General features: G+C 35.5%; 4 protein-coding genes across 6 annotated transcripts in view; 2 read left to right on the forward strand and 2 right to left on the reverse strand.

Moving 5' to 3' along the window:
* The first annotated feature begins 2,984 nt into the window (after window positions 1–2,984).
* On the forward strand, window positions 2,985–3,679 carry LOC112050389 (protein lethal(2)essential for life-like). The gene has a single exon (XM_024088644.2). It carries the CDS (start codon window positions 3,047–3,049, stop codon window positions 3,566–3,568), a length of 522 nt encoding a protein of 173 aa, XP_023944412.1. The 5' UTR covers window positions 2,985–3,046; the 3' UTR covers window positions 3,569–3,679.
* Window positions 3,680–4,269: 590 nt separating this feature from the next.
* LOC112050388 (facilitated trehalose transporter Tret1-1) lies at window positions 4,270–8,185 on the reverse strand. Of its 3 annotated transcripts, none has more exons than XM_024088643.2 (3): window positions 8,008–8,185; window positions 7,145–7,277; window positions 4,270–5,709 (listed from the first exon to the last, which is right to left on the reverse strand). In XM_024088643.2, the coding sequence occupies exons 1-3, from the start codon at window positions 8,053–8,055 to the stop codon at window positions 4,514–4,516; spliced, it is 1,377 nt and encodes a 458-aa protein (XP_023944411.1). In that variant the 5' UTR covers window positions 8,056–8,185; the 3' UTR covers window positions 4,270–4,513. The 3 variants fall into 3 exon arrangements, with proteins under 3 accessions (XP_023944411.1, XP_052745326.1, XP_052745328.1); XM_052889366.1 differs by having other exon boundaries at window positions 8,012–8,157; XM_052889368.1 differs by having other exon boundaries at window positions 7,900–8,024.
* Window positions 8,186–11,506: 3,321 nt separating this feature from the next.
* LOC112050392 (protein lethal(2)essential for life) lies at window positions 11,507–12,316 on the reverse strand. The gene has a single exon (XM_024088647.2). The coding sequence runs from the start codon at window positions 12,164–12,166 to the stop codon at window positions 11,630–11,632; it is 537 nt and encodes a 178-aa protein (XP_023944415.1). The 5' UTR covers window positions 12,167–12,316; the 3' UTR covers window positions 11,507–11,629.
* Window positions 12,317–14,170: 1,854 nt separating this feature from the next.
* Window positions 14,171–15,940, forward strand: part of LOC112050397 (plastin-2) — a 65,487-nt gene continuing 63,717 nt past the window's right edge. Inside the window, exon 1 of the mRNA XM_024088659.2 lies at window positions 14,171–14,542. Coding sequence (XP_023944427.2) covers window positions 14,480–14,542 — 63 coding nt within the window. The 5' untranslated portion in view covers window positions 14,171–14,479. The remainder of the gene's footprint in view (window positions 14,543–15,940) is intronic.

Genomic DNA, 15,940 nt, shown 5'->3' on the forward strand with positions numbered 1-15,940 from the left:
TATCAGCCGTATTAGAGATACGGGCAAAGATATTTTATATTATAGACAGGTTACGTGCCTACAAAATCACCGCATAAAGTGATGCGAATTTAGCTACTCTACTAAACACAATACACATGCACAACATGTTAACTTACGACTAGAATCTCACCTGATGGTAAGTGATGGTGCAATCTAAGATGAAACCGGGCTGACTTGTTAGGAGGATGAAAATCCTCACCACTTTCGGTTTTTACACGACATCGTACCGGATCGCTAAATTGCGAATTGCGATACGTCTTTGGAGGTAGGGTGGTAACTAGCCACGGCCGAAGCCTTCCACCAAGGGGCTTTGACCATTAGTCTAAATAGTCGAAGCCAAGGGGCCTGGGGCATATTGTTTTATGAAATACACGCCACTGGGTTGATACCTAAAAATACATTATACATATATTTAGGTACAGGTTATCATAGTTTTTACACTTCCTGAACACATTCTACTCGACATTGTAGACAATACTTAAGTATTATTTAATTATATTATTGTTTATTATGAAACTAAATTAAGCGTGTGCAATATGTAATTTGGTGGTTACAAATGGTTCTGGATTTCAGATTCTGGAAAAGTTAGGAGCCTGATATTTGGGTAAATGATATTTCAAAGTGTTAGCTTCGTTATGACTATACAAAATACACAATTTGTAAAACTTTTCTCGATGGTTTTTTTTTAAAATACATGTTTTGCTCACATTTTGCTTTCAATCTCAGGAAAAGCAAACTTATTTTCTTAAATTTTTGTTTTGTATAGAAAATTAGGTATTTATCTAGAACATGGCCATTTTGTTTTCTCGTTATGTTGTTTAATTTACTTGCAATTAGGTAAAAATGGTTTTGGCGCCCACGTCATAAAATTTGCGTCGCGCGTCAATCGCTCCGTGCTTTTTACTCACGTGAAAGTCATAATTAAGCGTCTCGTTTGCGCTTCGAATTTTATCCATATCGTACCGACGCGCTGCGCGCTCTTAAATTAAGACACGTATGCACATATTTTGTCCGCCTCAGTTTTGCCCTGTCTCTAAAATATCGTTATATACTGTGCCCCTTACGTGTAAACGTAAAAATTTGTAAAATGCAATCCACAATTTCACTACATATTAATTTATTTAATACGGAAGCAGTGGCGTAGCTTGGAGGGGCCCTGTATCAAAATTAATTTGCTTATCTACTTAAAATAAATATGAAACGCTAGTGGACGCCCGCGACTTTGTCCACGTAAAATTTAGTTTTTCGTAAATCCCTCGGGAACTATGAATTTTTTCGGGACCAAAAATTCTATGTGTTACACCAAAGTAAAATTTATTTCCTTTCCAAATTTCAGTTAAATCGGCTCAGTAGTTGCAGCGTTAAAGAATAACGAACATCCAAACAAATATCCATATAAACTTACGCGTTTATAATATTAATAGGATGTTTTATTTATGGGAAAGCACCTTTACATACAATCTTATCAATCCTGAAAAAAACAAATATGACATCCCAAAGTGACATTCAACAACACTGTATTGATTTATTTACAAAACAAAACCACAATTTATAACGAAAATCAGAAACTTGAACCCTGTTATCCAAATATGATCCTTAGTCCTTTACTAAATGTGAGCCTTCGCCCAAAACTGTTCTCGTGGATCAAACAAACCAGAAATATCAGACCAATAATCAAAATAGGTAAAGAAAAAATCCAAATATGTATAGACGTACACAAATTTGCAAAAGAAGAGTTGAGAGTAAAGGCGCACCCAGAATACGTAATAATTGAAGGTAAACAAGAGATGAAGACGAAAAACGGGTGTGTAATTAGGCAGTTTGTCAGGAAATTCAAACTTCCAGATGGCTGTAGTGCTGGTAAAATCAATTCCCAGCTATCTAAAGATGGTTATTTAACTGTGACTGCACATAGAGACTCTTGCAGCCGAAATTTGCCATGTGAAACCTTGATACCAATTTCCTATACGCCTAAAACTGTTGCATCAGATGAAGAAAGCTCGGCAGGAGTCAATCCATGTCAAAGTGATAATAAGAAATAATTTATACGACACGTTTATATTTCACGTGGCATAAACTGGTGAGGAAACGGAAGAACGTTCAATTCAATACATTTTAATATTTGATAATAGATAATAGTTGACGGGTGAAACAGATGCCAGAGCCACCAGATATAAAAGTACCTAGTGGAAACCTATTTTGTCGTTAAAAGAATAACACGTAGCAGGGTATGCTATTGCTTTAATGGTCTACCTGAGGCCGCATGTAATATGTATAATTACTGCGTCACAAAGATCTCTTACCGTCAGAATGCAGTTTATTTGTTCAAGCATCATAATAATATATTCCTGAACGAATTTGGGCAACGTTGGCTAATCTTGTACGTCTCCGACATAAGCTTAAATTAATAGACATAATGTTTTAATTAAATGTTCGCGGTTAACCTCTACATCTACATTAAGCTATCCACGCACATAAATATTAGTATTCTATCCATGGACAAATAATATCGAACTGTGAACATCGAATCCACGGCCTTGGGTGCACTAAGCAGGGTCACAAACCACTGCGCAAATTGACCACGATCAAGAATTACATGCATTTAGTCATGGGCGTTCGCTAGTTTAGACATAACAACGATTGTTATGCTGCTTATATTTACCATTAATCTTTCTGAATTACAGGAACACAAGTCAAGGTTCCCGTTCTCGAAATAGCTTACTATTTATAAATGTGATGACAAATGGTAAACACACTAATGAGGTGTCTCATTATTTCTAGTTTTCTAAATTTGTATAGATTGTAGCTATTTTTAAAGTAAAACTATGTGCTCAGATTAGTGAATGATACACAATGACTCATGTACACCCGTAATTTTGTCTGCACCTAGAAATTTCTCGAGTGCACGCACGAAAACGTACCTTGTACTACGTCAAAGCTTGCTTTATATAAATAGGACTGCTGTGAAACTCCTCCATACTCGCAACTAAACTAGCGCTGAACACTGCATTAGATAACTCTGAAAATGTCGCTCGCTCCATACTTCTTCGACTACGATCTCCCTCGATGGCCTCGACGTCTTTTAGACCAGAACTTCGGCTTGGCTTTGACACCAGAAGACCTCTTCAGTGCAACCCCAAGCCCCGTAATACCGAGATACAGATTTTTCTGGCCCAAAGACGCTGGATCCTCAATTAAATTGGAGAAAGACAAATGGCAGATCAGTGTCGATGTCCAGCATTTTGCACCAGACGAAATAACTGTTAAAACGTCCGCTGGGAATATAGTTGTTGAAGGTAAACATGAAGAGAAACAAGATGAACATGGCTTCGTTTCCAGACACTTTGTCAGGAAGTTTAAGATACCAGAGGACACTGATGCTGATGCCATAGAATCTAGGCTGTCATCTGATGGTGTGTTGACAGTTTTAGCATCAAGAAAAGCGGATACTCATAAAGGGGAGAGGAATGTACCAATAACCCACACTGGTCCAGTCAGGAAGGAAGTGACAGAAGATATTCCGAAGGAATCGGAAAAGAAAGAATAGTGTTGAATTGTGATTTTATTATTTGTTTTTATTAATGTGACTGATTTTTGAGACTGTGATTGGTATTTGTTTTTCGTACTATTTATTTTTTTAATAAAATGTTGTGTACAAGGTATGTCTTTTATTTATTTTTTTTCAATTAGAAAGCGTATATATTTGAATTAAGTCCCATTAAAATTTTATTTAAACAACTTGTAAATCTATATTGCTAAACCTAAAGTACAGCTTATGAGTTTCTGAGTTTATAGGGTACAGTACATATCTCTAAATCTTCTGAACCGATTTTAAACTTCTTTTACCAATAGAATGCCACGCTAAATGAAAATTTCAAAGGCTATATTTTATCCCGATATAGCAATGAAAATATCTATATCTATGCGGGTGAAACCGCAGGGAGTCTTCTAATGTAATATATTTAGTAAAATCATTAAAATACAAAAGGAACAAAACTACTTAAAAACTGTTAGAATGATTATATAGGCTTGTTTGTATATATTTCAATGGTAATTTTTTATTTAGTTTCAATAATAGTATGAATTGTATAGTAATAGTGAGAGCAAAGGTCTAAATGGTCAAGGTTCAGTTCAATTTTAATTATTTATTTTCAAAAACTTATTAACCAATAACAGTTACTCGTATCATATACTTAAATAACAAAATCGTTGAAAACAAGTAATTATAACACAGAATAAACAGTGCAATCATGTTTCATAAAGTTTAATTTTTATGTTTCTTATTTACACCTAAAGTCTCACAACAAATTACTGACGTACTTGCGTAAATAATACTACTTAATAATACTTATTGTATTTATTTATTTACTTAATAATACTTGGTAAAAAACCTTATGATACTTATTTTACTAATAAAGATCTTCATAGTACAAACATTTTTATTGGAATTCAGAAGAAAAACTAAATATACAACATTGACTGAGATTGAAAATTACAAAGCCGATATAATAGTATTATTTTTCTTATAGCTATCTTCTATGTCCTGTAAAGTGCGTCCATTGGTCTCGGGTAGTACAAAACACAAAACAATAGTATTAACTAACGTAATAACCCCAAAAGTCGCATACATTGCCGCTTCTCCATAAGCTTTCGAAAATCCTGGGGATATTTTAACACAGACAAACAGAGTAAAGTATGACATAGCTGCAGCTAACCCTGATCCGAACCCTCTTAAATTTGCGGAGAACAATTCGGGTACAAATGACCACGCTAAAGCCACTACACAGCCTCCAAATGATATAAACAATATAGTAATTGTTATAGACAGCCACACAGCTCCAAATGTCTCTATATGTAGTAAGTAGCCAACTAAAATAAACAAGGAAATGGCACATGCGAAATTGGCGGTTATAAAGAATATTTTGCGCGGTATAAATTTGTTACAAGCGAAAATTAATACAATAATTGTACACCTCAATACATCAATGACGATCATGAATGTGAAAGGATCAATACTGCCGTTAAACGTGTCATTGATCATATCTTGTGCGTAAAAGCCGTAAACATTCACGCCGTTAAATTGTATAAAAGATAATAAGAAAACTGCAAACAGTGGTTTGAGGAATGAGATGCTCAAGATATCCTCGTACACATTACATTTGTTAGACTTCTCATTTTGTCGCTTTAAAACCAACTGCAACTCATTCTCAGATTGTGGATCCTGACCTCTTAACCATTTGAAAGCTTTGGTACCTTCATCGATCTTCCCTTTCGATATTAACCATAAAGGGCTTTCTTTCAAAAATAACATTAATAACATACACGAAAAACATAATGCGGCATAGATGTACGTACAATGTCTCCATGCTATATATCCTCCTAGAAGATGGCTGATCCCTATGCCTATACCCACCATTAAAGATGGAGTTATGAGGGTGAAACTTCTGTATTTTGGGTCAGTAATTTCTCCAATATACACTAGAGATACTGGTCTAGTCGAGCCAACAGCTACACCCGCTATAAATCGGCCTATAAGCATGTATGTGTTGTTGGTAGAAAATGCTATGGTAAGCCAACTTATTAACGCTATAAATGCTAGCAATATATGACCAGCCTTTCTTCCCGCATTGTCGATGAGATAGCCTGCGCCGACACATCCAAACACCATAGATAAAGGTGTAATTGAGGCTGAAAAACGAAAACATTGACTTAAATTACTATGTAAGCAAGTAGGTTATAGACGCCTCGTGGTTATACCCGCGTGGTTCCCGTACCCGTAGGAATGCGGGGATAAAATATAGCCTACAGCACTCGGGATATAGTAGCTTCCCGTTAATGAAAGAATTTTTAAATCGGTTCAGTAGTTTCAGAGCCTATTCAATGCAAACAAACAAACTTACAATCAAACTCTTCCTCTTATAATATTAGTATAGAATATAATTAAAACACTATAGGTAAGTTGTTGAAACGGTAATGTATTTTTAATTATCTTAATTAATTTTAGTAAAGGTTAATGGAATTTCAATTCAATTGTATTTACATAAAATGATTATGATTATGAGCTATAAAACGGTTTAATGTTATTTTTAATTTTTTTACTAATTGTAATTCGTTTTTTAAACTAAGCTAAAGGTACGCTTACTGTGGACCTAGATTGTGTATATTTGTGTGTATTGTTTAAGTATATTTATTAAATTTATGTATGGTTAAGCTAAAATTGGTTGATTCATTCTTAACGCTGCAACAACAAACCGATTGCTATTTTAATCTATTTTCGTCTACATCAAAATCATTGTTAAATATCCATTTTAAGAAAAAGTCCAGTCCAGTAAGAAATGTAGATAATATTACGGGGGCGGCCAGTCCTTCGTAATATTATCTGCATTTCTTACTGGACTGAATGCTATCTCGATGTTAAGTCTAAAATGAAAAAGTGCTTTGTTGGAAAAGGTATATTATCCTACCCATACCTCTGATGGTTTCTACGAAGCATCGTACTGAACAGTGTCGTATTAAGCTGCCAGTCCACCAAAGCGGAGCTAGGCAGCGGAGCCGGGAAACGAAATATTAACCAATAGGATAGCACAAAATCTCCGCTCCTCTTAAGTGGACATGGACTTGCGAGCTAGTTTAAAAATTCATATGAAACCGGTACGCGGAACGGGGAAACGGAGCGGGGTTAAATAAATTAAATTTAACATTTATTTATTTAACATAGTCTGCAACTCCGCTCCGCATTAGTCCGTTTCTCCGCTGCGCTCCCTCGCTCCGCTCTGGTGGATAGGCCGCCTTAAGGAAACTTTATGCCCTAAGCAATTTTCCCCGATGGGCCCTTAATTAACGGTGATTTAATTAACGCCGGGTGTGATTGCTTTAAAATTCGTGTGCTTTTTAAATTTTGAGTCCTTAAATCGCTTGGGGATGTCTTTACAGGTGGGTCGTAACTACCCACGCTTGTTGCACCACCAGACCCGATCTAAGCCAATTTAGCAATAATAAAACCCTAAACTGATTCGAGTTGGGAATCGTTCGGTTCCCAAGACCTCTGTTCAGAACTATAACACCCGGGAGATTGGTAAAAGTACGTCCACTAAGTGGATACAAGTTAAAACAAATCCCTCACCAATCCAGGACGCCATATCATCGTCATAGGGAAAGTCCTTATCACGTTTGAGCTCAGGTAGCAGCACTGCACTGAATCCAAACGCAAATCCAGCGGTCATTGTCAGCCATCCTGTCACAGCGGTTGCGAATATCTGGAATATGTCATACAATTAAACTAAAAAAATCAGTTCAGTTTTTAGTGGTTGGTTATTGCGAAAAATATAATAGGTACTTTGATATCAAGAAACGTTTTATAATGTCAACTATGCAATGGTTTTTAAAGAGTGTGGCAGATATTATCATCAAAAACATTATAGTCTATTATAATCTGTATTGTTTTTCTAGGTGATTTAGTTGTATTCAACAAAATCACTTAGAAAAAGATCGATTATTATTATTCTTAATGCTTAAAATGCTGCTTATCTTATTTTAAACCAGCGGACACCCTTGAAGATGAAAGTCTTCGAACAGTGCGAACACTTCGAAAAGTGATGACTTGATCTGAGACATGATCTCTAATTATGAGCCTCATAAGAAGGCTCAGAGTCACTCAGCGGGTGATGGAGCGAGCTACGCTTGTCGTTTCTCTGCGTGATAGAATCAGAAATGAGGATATCCACTGTAGAACCGAAGTCACCGACATAGCTCAGCGAGTCGCGAAGTTGAAGTGGCAATAGGCAGAGCACATAGTTTAAAGAGCCCATGGACGTTGACGACGACGACGAAAAGAACTGTCACCCGCACCATCCTACATGAAACGAACTTTAAGCATACCTTTTTCGATTACGTCCAACGGCCAAGTGCGGATAAGGCCCAGGATAAAACCTTTCTCAATTTTAGTCAGAACATATATATCTTTATCATCAAAATAAAACAACTAACCTGCCTAAAAATATATTCCACTTGAAACTGTTTGAAAACACTTTTCATTTTTGCAATATATTTTTCAGTCACATTTATATTTAAAACTTAAAACTGACTCGATTCAACCGTGTCGCTGCTGTTTTCGACAATTACTAAATAGCCGTAAACTGTTTTAATAGCCGTGAAACCTGAATTTTTATCAATAATATATTACGTAGATATGTATATACGAGTAGAATGGCGTGCGAATAAATTCCAAATAAATTAAGGAGTGAAAAACATTATTCTTTGTTCTTTTCAGTGTGTTCACAATGGAGTTTGCACAGTTGGTGACCGAGTAAATAAAGGACAAAGTGTTTGAAAAAATGCATGCACATTTTAAGTGTTCATTGCAAGTTGATTGTCATTTTTCTTGAAAAAAAAAAAAAACATACAACCGAACGTACCTAGTACCTCCTCCTTTTTGGAAGTCGGTTAAAAATATAAAAATTGTTAAGTAAAAACGTCGTAATAATACTCGTATGTTATAGTCAGAAGTTTCCTGTTTTACATTTCCCAGCATACAAAATCAAAATATACTTAGGTGTTAAGTGCTTAATTGGTATTTATATTTTGTTTATAACTATTTGCCATTACTTTTTTTAATGACTTTCCCATTTCCTTCCAATTAGTCGGAAAAGACTGTGTTAGGATTAGATACGATACGACAGTCGTCCAGCCAGCCGGAATCGAACCAATGGCCTCTCGATATAATGGGGATGATGACTAGGTGTGAATATATTGATTTTTATGATACATTCGGGTAAATAAGGCTAATGTTAACTAATTTATACATAAAAAGCAAAGATTGTCTGGATATTTGCAAAATAAATTAGATTATTATTTATTTTGATTTTCAAAATTTATTAAAAATCTTTTATCGTAATTAGATGAAAGTTCATACAGTTTTAGCTTCCTTACATTAAATGTGACATTTTTTAATAATGAACTATAAACATAAACGCACAAATAACAAACATATTAGTAATTTTGTTTAAACGCCCATACAAATCTAACGATCATTATGTGCGTACGACGTCATTAGTTCGTACTATTTTGTATGCGTTTGGCGTATGGCGTTTTTCAGGGATCCGCGGCAGTGCCGCAAATCTGACTCTTGAAATCCTTGTAGCTCCGAAAGTATTGATCGCAGATACCCTGTTACTTTTACAAAATTGCTTTACTAATAGCATACTCTTAATTTGTATACAAGGCTTACAACCTTACCTTCCTACTTATATTCTTATCGCGTGTTAGTCACGATAGCTCTAAGATATTTTTTTTTTATTTCAAGGGCCAATTAGGTATAAGAAATTTTATAATATATAAGGTTTATCTACCTAAACTAAATATAGAAACCCCACGATAATCGGTTTACATTTTAAGTGTAGGTATCCCAAACAGACGTGACATGACAGGTGATGTCTTAATATTATAGACGGGAACAGCCAATGATATTTTATACTATAGATATGTTAGGCGCCTACAAAATCACCGCAAAAGATGATCCGAATTTAGCTACTCCACTGAGCGCACAATGCACAATTTTGTGTTTAATCTCGACATTGTAGGTCAATAATATTTAGATAGTATTTATTTAAATGACTTTCGTTGTTTACTGTGAGACTCAATGAAATGAAGGCAATTAGCCGCTTTTTGATTGTTCGCCTCAGTTTTCACGCGCTAGTGACATATCTCTATTATAAAATCTTTGGTGACAGCGCCAAAGTATGTAGGCACCTATTTTTTTTTGAAATCGTAGACAGTCACTTTCAATTTTATTTATATTATATGAATATATTTGATTTGGACCGATTAATTTTTAAACTCAACTCATTCTTTAATTTAAAAAAACGGCTGAGTACGTCTTGAGCTACGCGCAGTGTAGGGTTCCGTAGATTAAGTTAGCACTTTAATCCGTTATGCACAAAAAATCCCAGAACGATACCCCACACCCATGGGATAGAGTGATAGACGATAAAAAATTCATCCTCACTTTGTATAAATATAAGGAAAAATTTTTCAAGATTTTATTTTACGATATTTGTTTACATTTTTAATATTCATACTCATTCTAAACTACAGCTTTCTAACAGTAGTCTCAGCGCTAAACCGCGGACGGACGGACAGACAGCCGGACATGGCGAAACTATATGGGTTTCTTGTGGACTACGTAACCCTAAAAAGATAATTTCGAATCCTCCAAATCGATTGAAATATTTTATTTATGATCCATGGGCCCTTCTTTGAAATGTTGTTAGACTGTTTAGTAATGACACAAAAAGCTTTCTTGAAAATATACCTATTTTAATTTTAATCTTTCGTCATTCCCAAAGTAATCTTCGGCAATTGAAAGAATAAATTATTGTTGCTGATTTAATGACGTTTTGACAATTTAAGGAAGGTGTCATCAACCCATATTCGGCTCACTGCTGAGCTCGAGTCTCCTCTCAGAATGAGAGGGGTTAGGCCAATAGTCCACCACGCTGGCTTAATGCGGATTGGCAGACTTCACACACGCAGAGAATGAAGATAATTCTCTGGTATGCGGGTTTCCTCACGATGTTTTCCTTCACCGATTGAGACACGTGATATTTAATTTCTTAAAATGCACACAACTGAAAAGTTGGAGGTGCATGCCCCGGACCGGATTCGAACCCACACCCTCTGGAATCGGAGGCAGAGGTCATATCCACTGGGCTATCACTGCTACTAAGGAAGGTGTATTTGATATAAATTATTTAGATAGGTACTTCACTTTCAATTTGTGTAGTTTCCCCATTGTACTTTAAGTAACGTACAAACATGATGTTGATTGCAAATATCGAGGAATATCTTTAATTTCTTTTGTCCCATTAGTACTATATGTATTGTATAGTACTGATGTGTTTTTTACACTGGTACATTATCTCGTTACGACGCTTAGTAACTCAGTTAGCTACCAGAATCAAGAATTTTTGTAAATAAAAAAGTTGATAGTCTCATCAAGATAAGGTTACTCTCATGAAAAATCAGTGGCGTAGCGTGCCTTGGAGGGGCCCCGTATTAAAATTAGTTGAGGGCCCCAAATTACGGATAAAGACTTCACAAAAGAAACAAAAATGCTCGCTTAACACATGCTTTAAGTAAATATTTCAGAGACATAACCTACCTATGAAGAATATTTCTTACTTTTGGGCGCACGCTTTACAAGGAAAAAAAGAGATTGTGGATTACCTACATTTTACTATTTTTTTGCTTTTACACGTAAGGGGCCCTGTTCCCTGTAGGGCCCGATTTATCTCTTTGATAGGGCTGATACAGCGGTGTAGCTATCTACACCCCTGCGAAAAAATTAACTTGATCCCTACTTGATATAGTAATCAGTTGTACAAAACGTTCTACGGGTCCCTGACTACTACTTACTACTACCTTTTGGAAAAAATTGGATCCTTATAGGTAGGTAGGCATAATGACTAGAAAAAATTAAACAAAGAAATTACCACACATAAGCCTTTATTACGAATAAAGAACTAAAATTATCAGTCTTAAAAAAAATAAAACAGAAATCACTGGAATGAACAATAACGCAATAAATTGAGTATCACAATTCACTGGAGACCTACTCTGCTTTGTCACCATTTGACTGGTCGGTAACCTTACGCACTGGGCCGGTCTGGGCTATGGGCACCTTCCTCTCACCCTGGACCGCTGGGGGAACCTTCCTCGGCGCAGTCACAGTCAACACTCCATCCGAAGACAGCCTGGACTCCACAGTATCTGGCGTACAACCTTCGGGAAGCGCATACCGCCTGGTAAATTGGCGGGAGATGAAACCGTGCTGGTCTTTCTTCTCCTCGTGTTTCCCCTCAACAACGATGTAGCCGTCTGTAGTTTTAACGCTGATTTCTTCGGGAGCGAAGTGCTGGACGTCTAAATTCACTTGGAACTTGTCTTTGTCGTTCTTGATGCTCGAGCCCAGGTCTCGGGACGCCGCTGCCAAGTGTCTCCATGGACGGTAGTAGTCGCGGCTCACCACAGGGCCTCCAGCAATGACGCTGAGCAGATCATCAGGTGTCAAGCCTAGACCGAAATGCTGGTCAACCAACCGGCGGGGGCGCTCGACTTCGTAATCAAACAGGAACGGTAGCAGAGACATTTTTCTCGACTTCACAAAATCACGTTCAAGATTTAAACAACAGAGATATCTCGATAATCTCGTGGAAAGAGCTCTGAACTCCGAAATCGCTTGCAAAACTGCAAATGTTTCACTCACTGTCGCTTGTTTTCAACTGACGGCGAGTAGCACAAACTTCGCGTATTTAAACCGGCCAGTACGTTTCTAGACAAGGGTGGAATGTTCGAGATAGCAGGTGATCTCAATGTGCGGGTCGCTACGTGTTTTAAAGTTTTAATATTTTATAATGAATAATTTTGATGTTTTTCTACCATAACGATTTAAGTTATTGTTTTTCTATGTGAGAAACTTAGGTATATTTTTGGTGATTGTTGATATTCTGGTGTCGTTTTTAACTTTAAATAAGTAGGTAGGAACTACAATAATGCAACGGATAAGGGTTTAAAGTTATCTGGGATTTCAGTTCATTCTGGAACCATTAAAGTCATTGTATAAAATATCCATACACTCCAATGGACTGTTGGTCATTACCACATTATCCACGTCCACCTTAATATGTGTTGTTGCCTAAGCTGAAACGCCCTGCTTTCAACAAGAAAACTCACTCTTGTCTTGAAAATGTCCCAAGCAGTCGAAACATAAAGTTGTATTTCCTTAACTTAACCATGACGAAATGAAGACGTGATACACCGAATTCTACGGATACTAATGGCAGGGAGGATATCCCACGCGGTTTATTCCAGTGCTATGGTGAAATGGTGACCATGGTATGAGCTCAAATAGCTACTGTCCACATTCTCAGAAATATATTCTGTTAAATATCAAATTTGAATAATATTAATAACCAATTTACTATTATATTCAATATACAAAATACTTCATCAGAGCTAAGAGAGCCTATTATCTCAAAACTAATAATTTAAAGTAAAATTACAAATGTAACTTCCGACACTAAAAGTGGAGTGTTATAAGTTTGACTCCAATGTCTCTCTGTGTGCGTGTGGAGTTGTAGTACCTACTCAAACAGGTGGCTACTTAATTTCATGACCTGCGGGGGGTATTTCAAATTTTTTAATTTCAACTTGTGGTAAATTTTGATAAGATACTTTGAAATTTGAAACTTTCCTCAAAGTTAAAAGTAAAGTTTTATCTTTTAAAACATCGAAAGTAAATATGTAATGTGCCTATGTATAAAAAACTTTTATTTCTCACTTTTTGAGTTTTCAATAGGATTTAAGATAAACCATCGATTTTATAATATTAAATATGTTACATGCCTACAAAATCACCGCAAAATGTGTCCGAATTCAGCTAGTCCACTGAGCACACACGTGCATAGTTTTGTGTTTACTTAAATTTTATGAATATTTATATATATCATAGTTTTTATTCTGAACACCGATATTGTACTCGTAGACAATATTAAGTTATTATTCAATGATCTTATATTTATTTAAATAACTTTCGTTGTTTACAAAGTAAACGAACCAACTAAATGAAATTAAGGCAACTAGCCACCTTGCTCGCCTCAGTATAGACCCGCTAGACGCTTATTATCTAATAGTATTAAATCTTTGAATTTCAAACATTAACTGCCTGCAAAGCAAACTATTCTGTCGCTATATGCGTGCGACCCAACGATCTATGAACCCCTGACATGTCTGGTACATAAAGAAAAAAAAATATTGTTCCAGAAAAATCTAGAATTGAACAGAGACATCTGCTGGTGAGTAGCTTAACTAGTTCAGACAAAATGACTACATTGCTTACTACAGTAAATATAGATGGCACTGCATAATTTCACAAATTTGCGCCATCTAGTGATAATACTGAAAACAAAAGTATTGCCACTAGTAAAAACTAGTCGTATATTTTTATAACGTAAATAAACCCTAAAATAAATGAAAGTATTTGTGTTTTTTTGCATTATTATTTTTTTTTTGTAATTTACTATTACTTCACCTATATTTAATATTTATAGGCGGCAACTTTAATATTGAAGCGCAGCAAAACCAAGTGAAGTGACGAAGTGACTCAACTTCTCAAGGTGGCTCACGGCTGCCCATCCATTGGCTGTCGATTGGTCGACTCGGCATAAGTTTTTGATTCTACTTCATGTAGTAAAACCATTTACGCCAAGCAATAAAGACTGCAAAATTGTGATAACTTTCGTGCGTTTCTGAATAAAGTTGCTAAGGTGTGCTGTGTTTTTAAATCGGTTTTAAATATACAGATTACTTAGGATTTAAAGCGAGAAGTGTTACTGCCTTTTACGCCCGCAGTACTTTTTGTAGATGTTGTGAATTTTGTTTTTGTGATAATACTTGTGCGACAATGGCAGACAATTCAAAATTGACTGACGAGGAGTTATTGGAGATCCGGGAACAGTTTTCTCAGGTATGTATAGTACTAAAGACTTTACCGGCACAGTCGAAATTATATGCGCATGTTTGTAAAGTGTATTCAATACTTTGGGCCCACATGCCAAGTTTCGTCTAAGAAATGCTTATGTATGCCGTTAAAGGAGTGCGAGATACTTACGCCCAGCCTTGAGTCCGCGTGTGGTCATATTTTAATATATTTCCGACAAACAACTATTATTAAGCTGGTTACAAGAACTCATAGTAAGCTACTTTCGTAGTTTGATAAAATTGTAAAAAAAAATAACAAAATATTCCTGAAACATGTACTTACTTAAAAATTTAATATTTTCAAATTTGTTATCAGATTTATACTTAAATGAAATATTATTTAATAATTACACTAGGTACTACTTTTATATTATTAACAACATAAAATTATTTTTTAATTGAACTACATAATAATTGTATAAATATTGTAATAATAAATCTAACTTAAAAGTTACAATATAATACAACTTTAAAAACTACACTAATAAAAATAAATGACTGCTGAATTTTATTTAATCAAAAATCTCCTTGGTTCCACCACAGATAATTTATTATTGAAATCGGTTATAGATAATGATGACATTACAATTATTAATGAAAAAAATATAATAAATAAACTTCAAAATCACAAATATATTATATGATGTTACATGCCCACCAACCCGCATTGAATCAGCTAGGTAGGTCTACGCTCCATAACCTCTATCCGGCAAGAAGGAAGGCCTGGCCCTCTGATGGGCTATTTAAATAGGCTGATGTAAGTGATACAGGTGACAAAATTTAAGCTTGTGGCAAATTTTAACTCAACATTAATTGCCCACATGAAATAATGGCAAGAACTGGCTGCATTTCCATGCTGGACAGCCAGGCTGATCCTTTGCACAAGCCAGCCCTTCTGTCACCAGTCGAGGCAACTAGCTGCGGTGAAATGATACAGTGAAATTTTTTTGATTTGTAGTGTTACTGTGTAGTGAAGAAGTGTAAATACAACTTTATCAGAATCAAATTAAAATACCATTTAATTATTTCTCTTTGTACCATATCAATAATTTCAATATCAGTTATCAACCACCTTAACATTTTATCTTATCAATTGATATGCATACTTGTAACTCATGTAACAAATATTTCTTATAAACTTTATGATAATAAATGATCAGTTAATTAGTCATACATTCAACAATTATATGTCTTATAAGATAAGACATATTGTGGCAGAAGAAGAAATACATTATTGCACACAAAAATAAATAAAAATCATTAAAAATTAATTTAAACTAATAATTTTACGAACGAATTACATCGCTGTTGAGCAGGGTGAGGGGGAGCACCAACACCTTCCTGAAGGTGGTTGTTGACAATTTCAACTGCCCCATATTGAGGC

The sequence above is a fragment of the Bicyclus anynana genome, chromosome 25, assembly GCF_947172395.1.
Source record: "Bicyclus anynana chromosome 25, ilBicAnyn1.1, whole genome shotgun sequence".
In the NCBI taxonomy this organism is placed as follows: domain Eukaryota; kingdom Metazoa; phylum Arthropoda; class Insecta; order Lepidoptera; family Nymphalidae; genus Bicyclus; species Bicyclus anynana.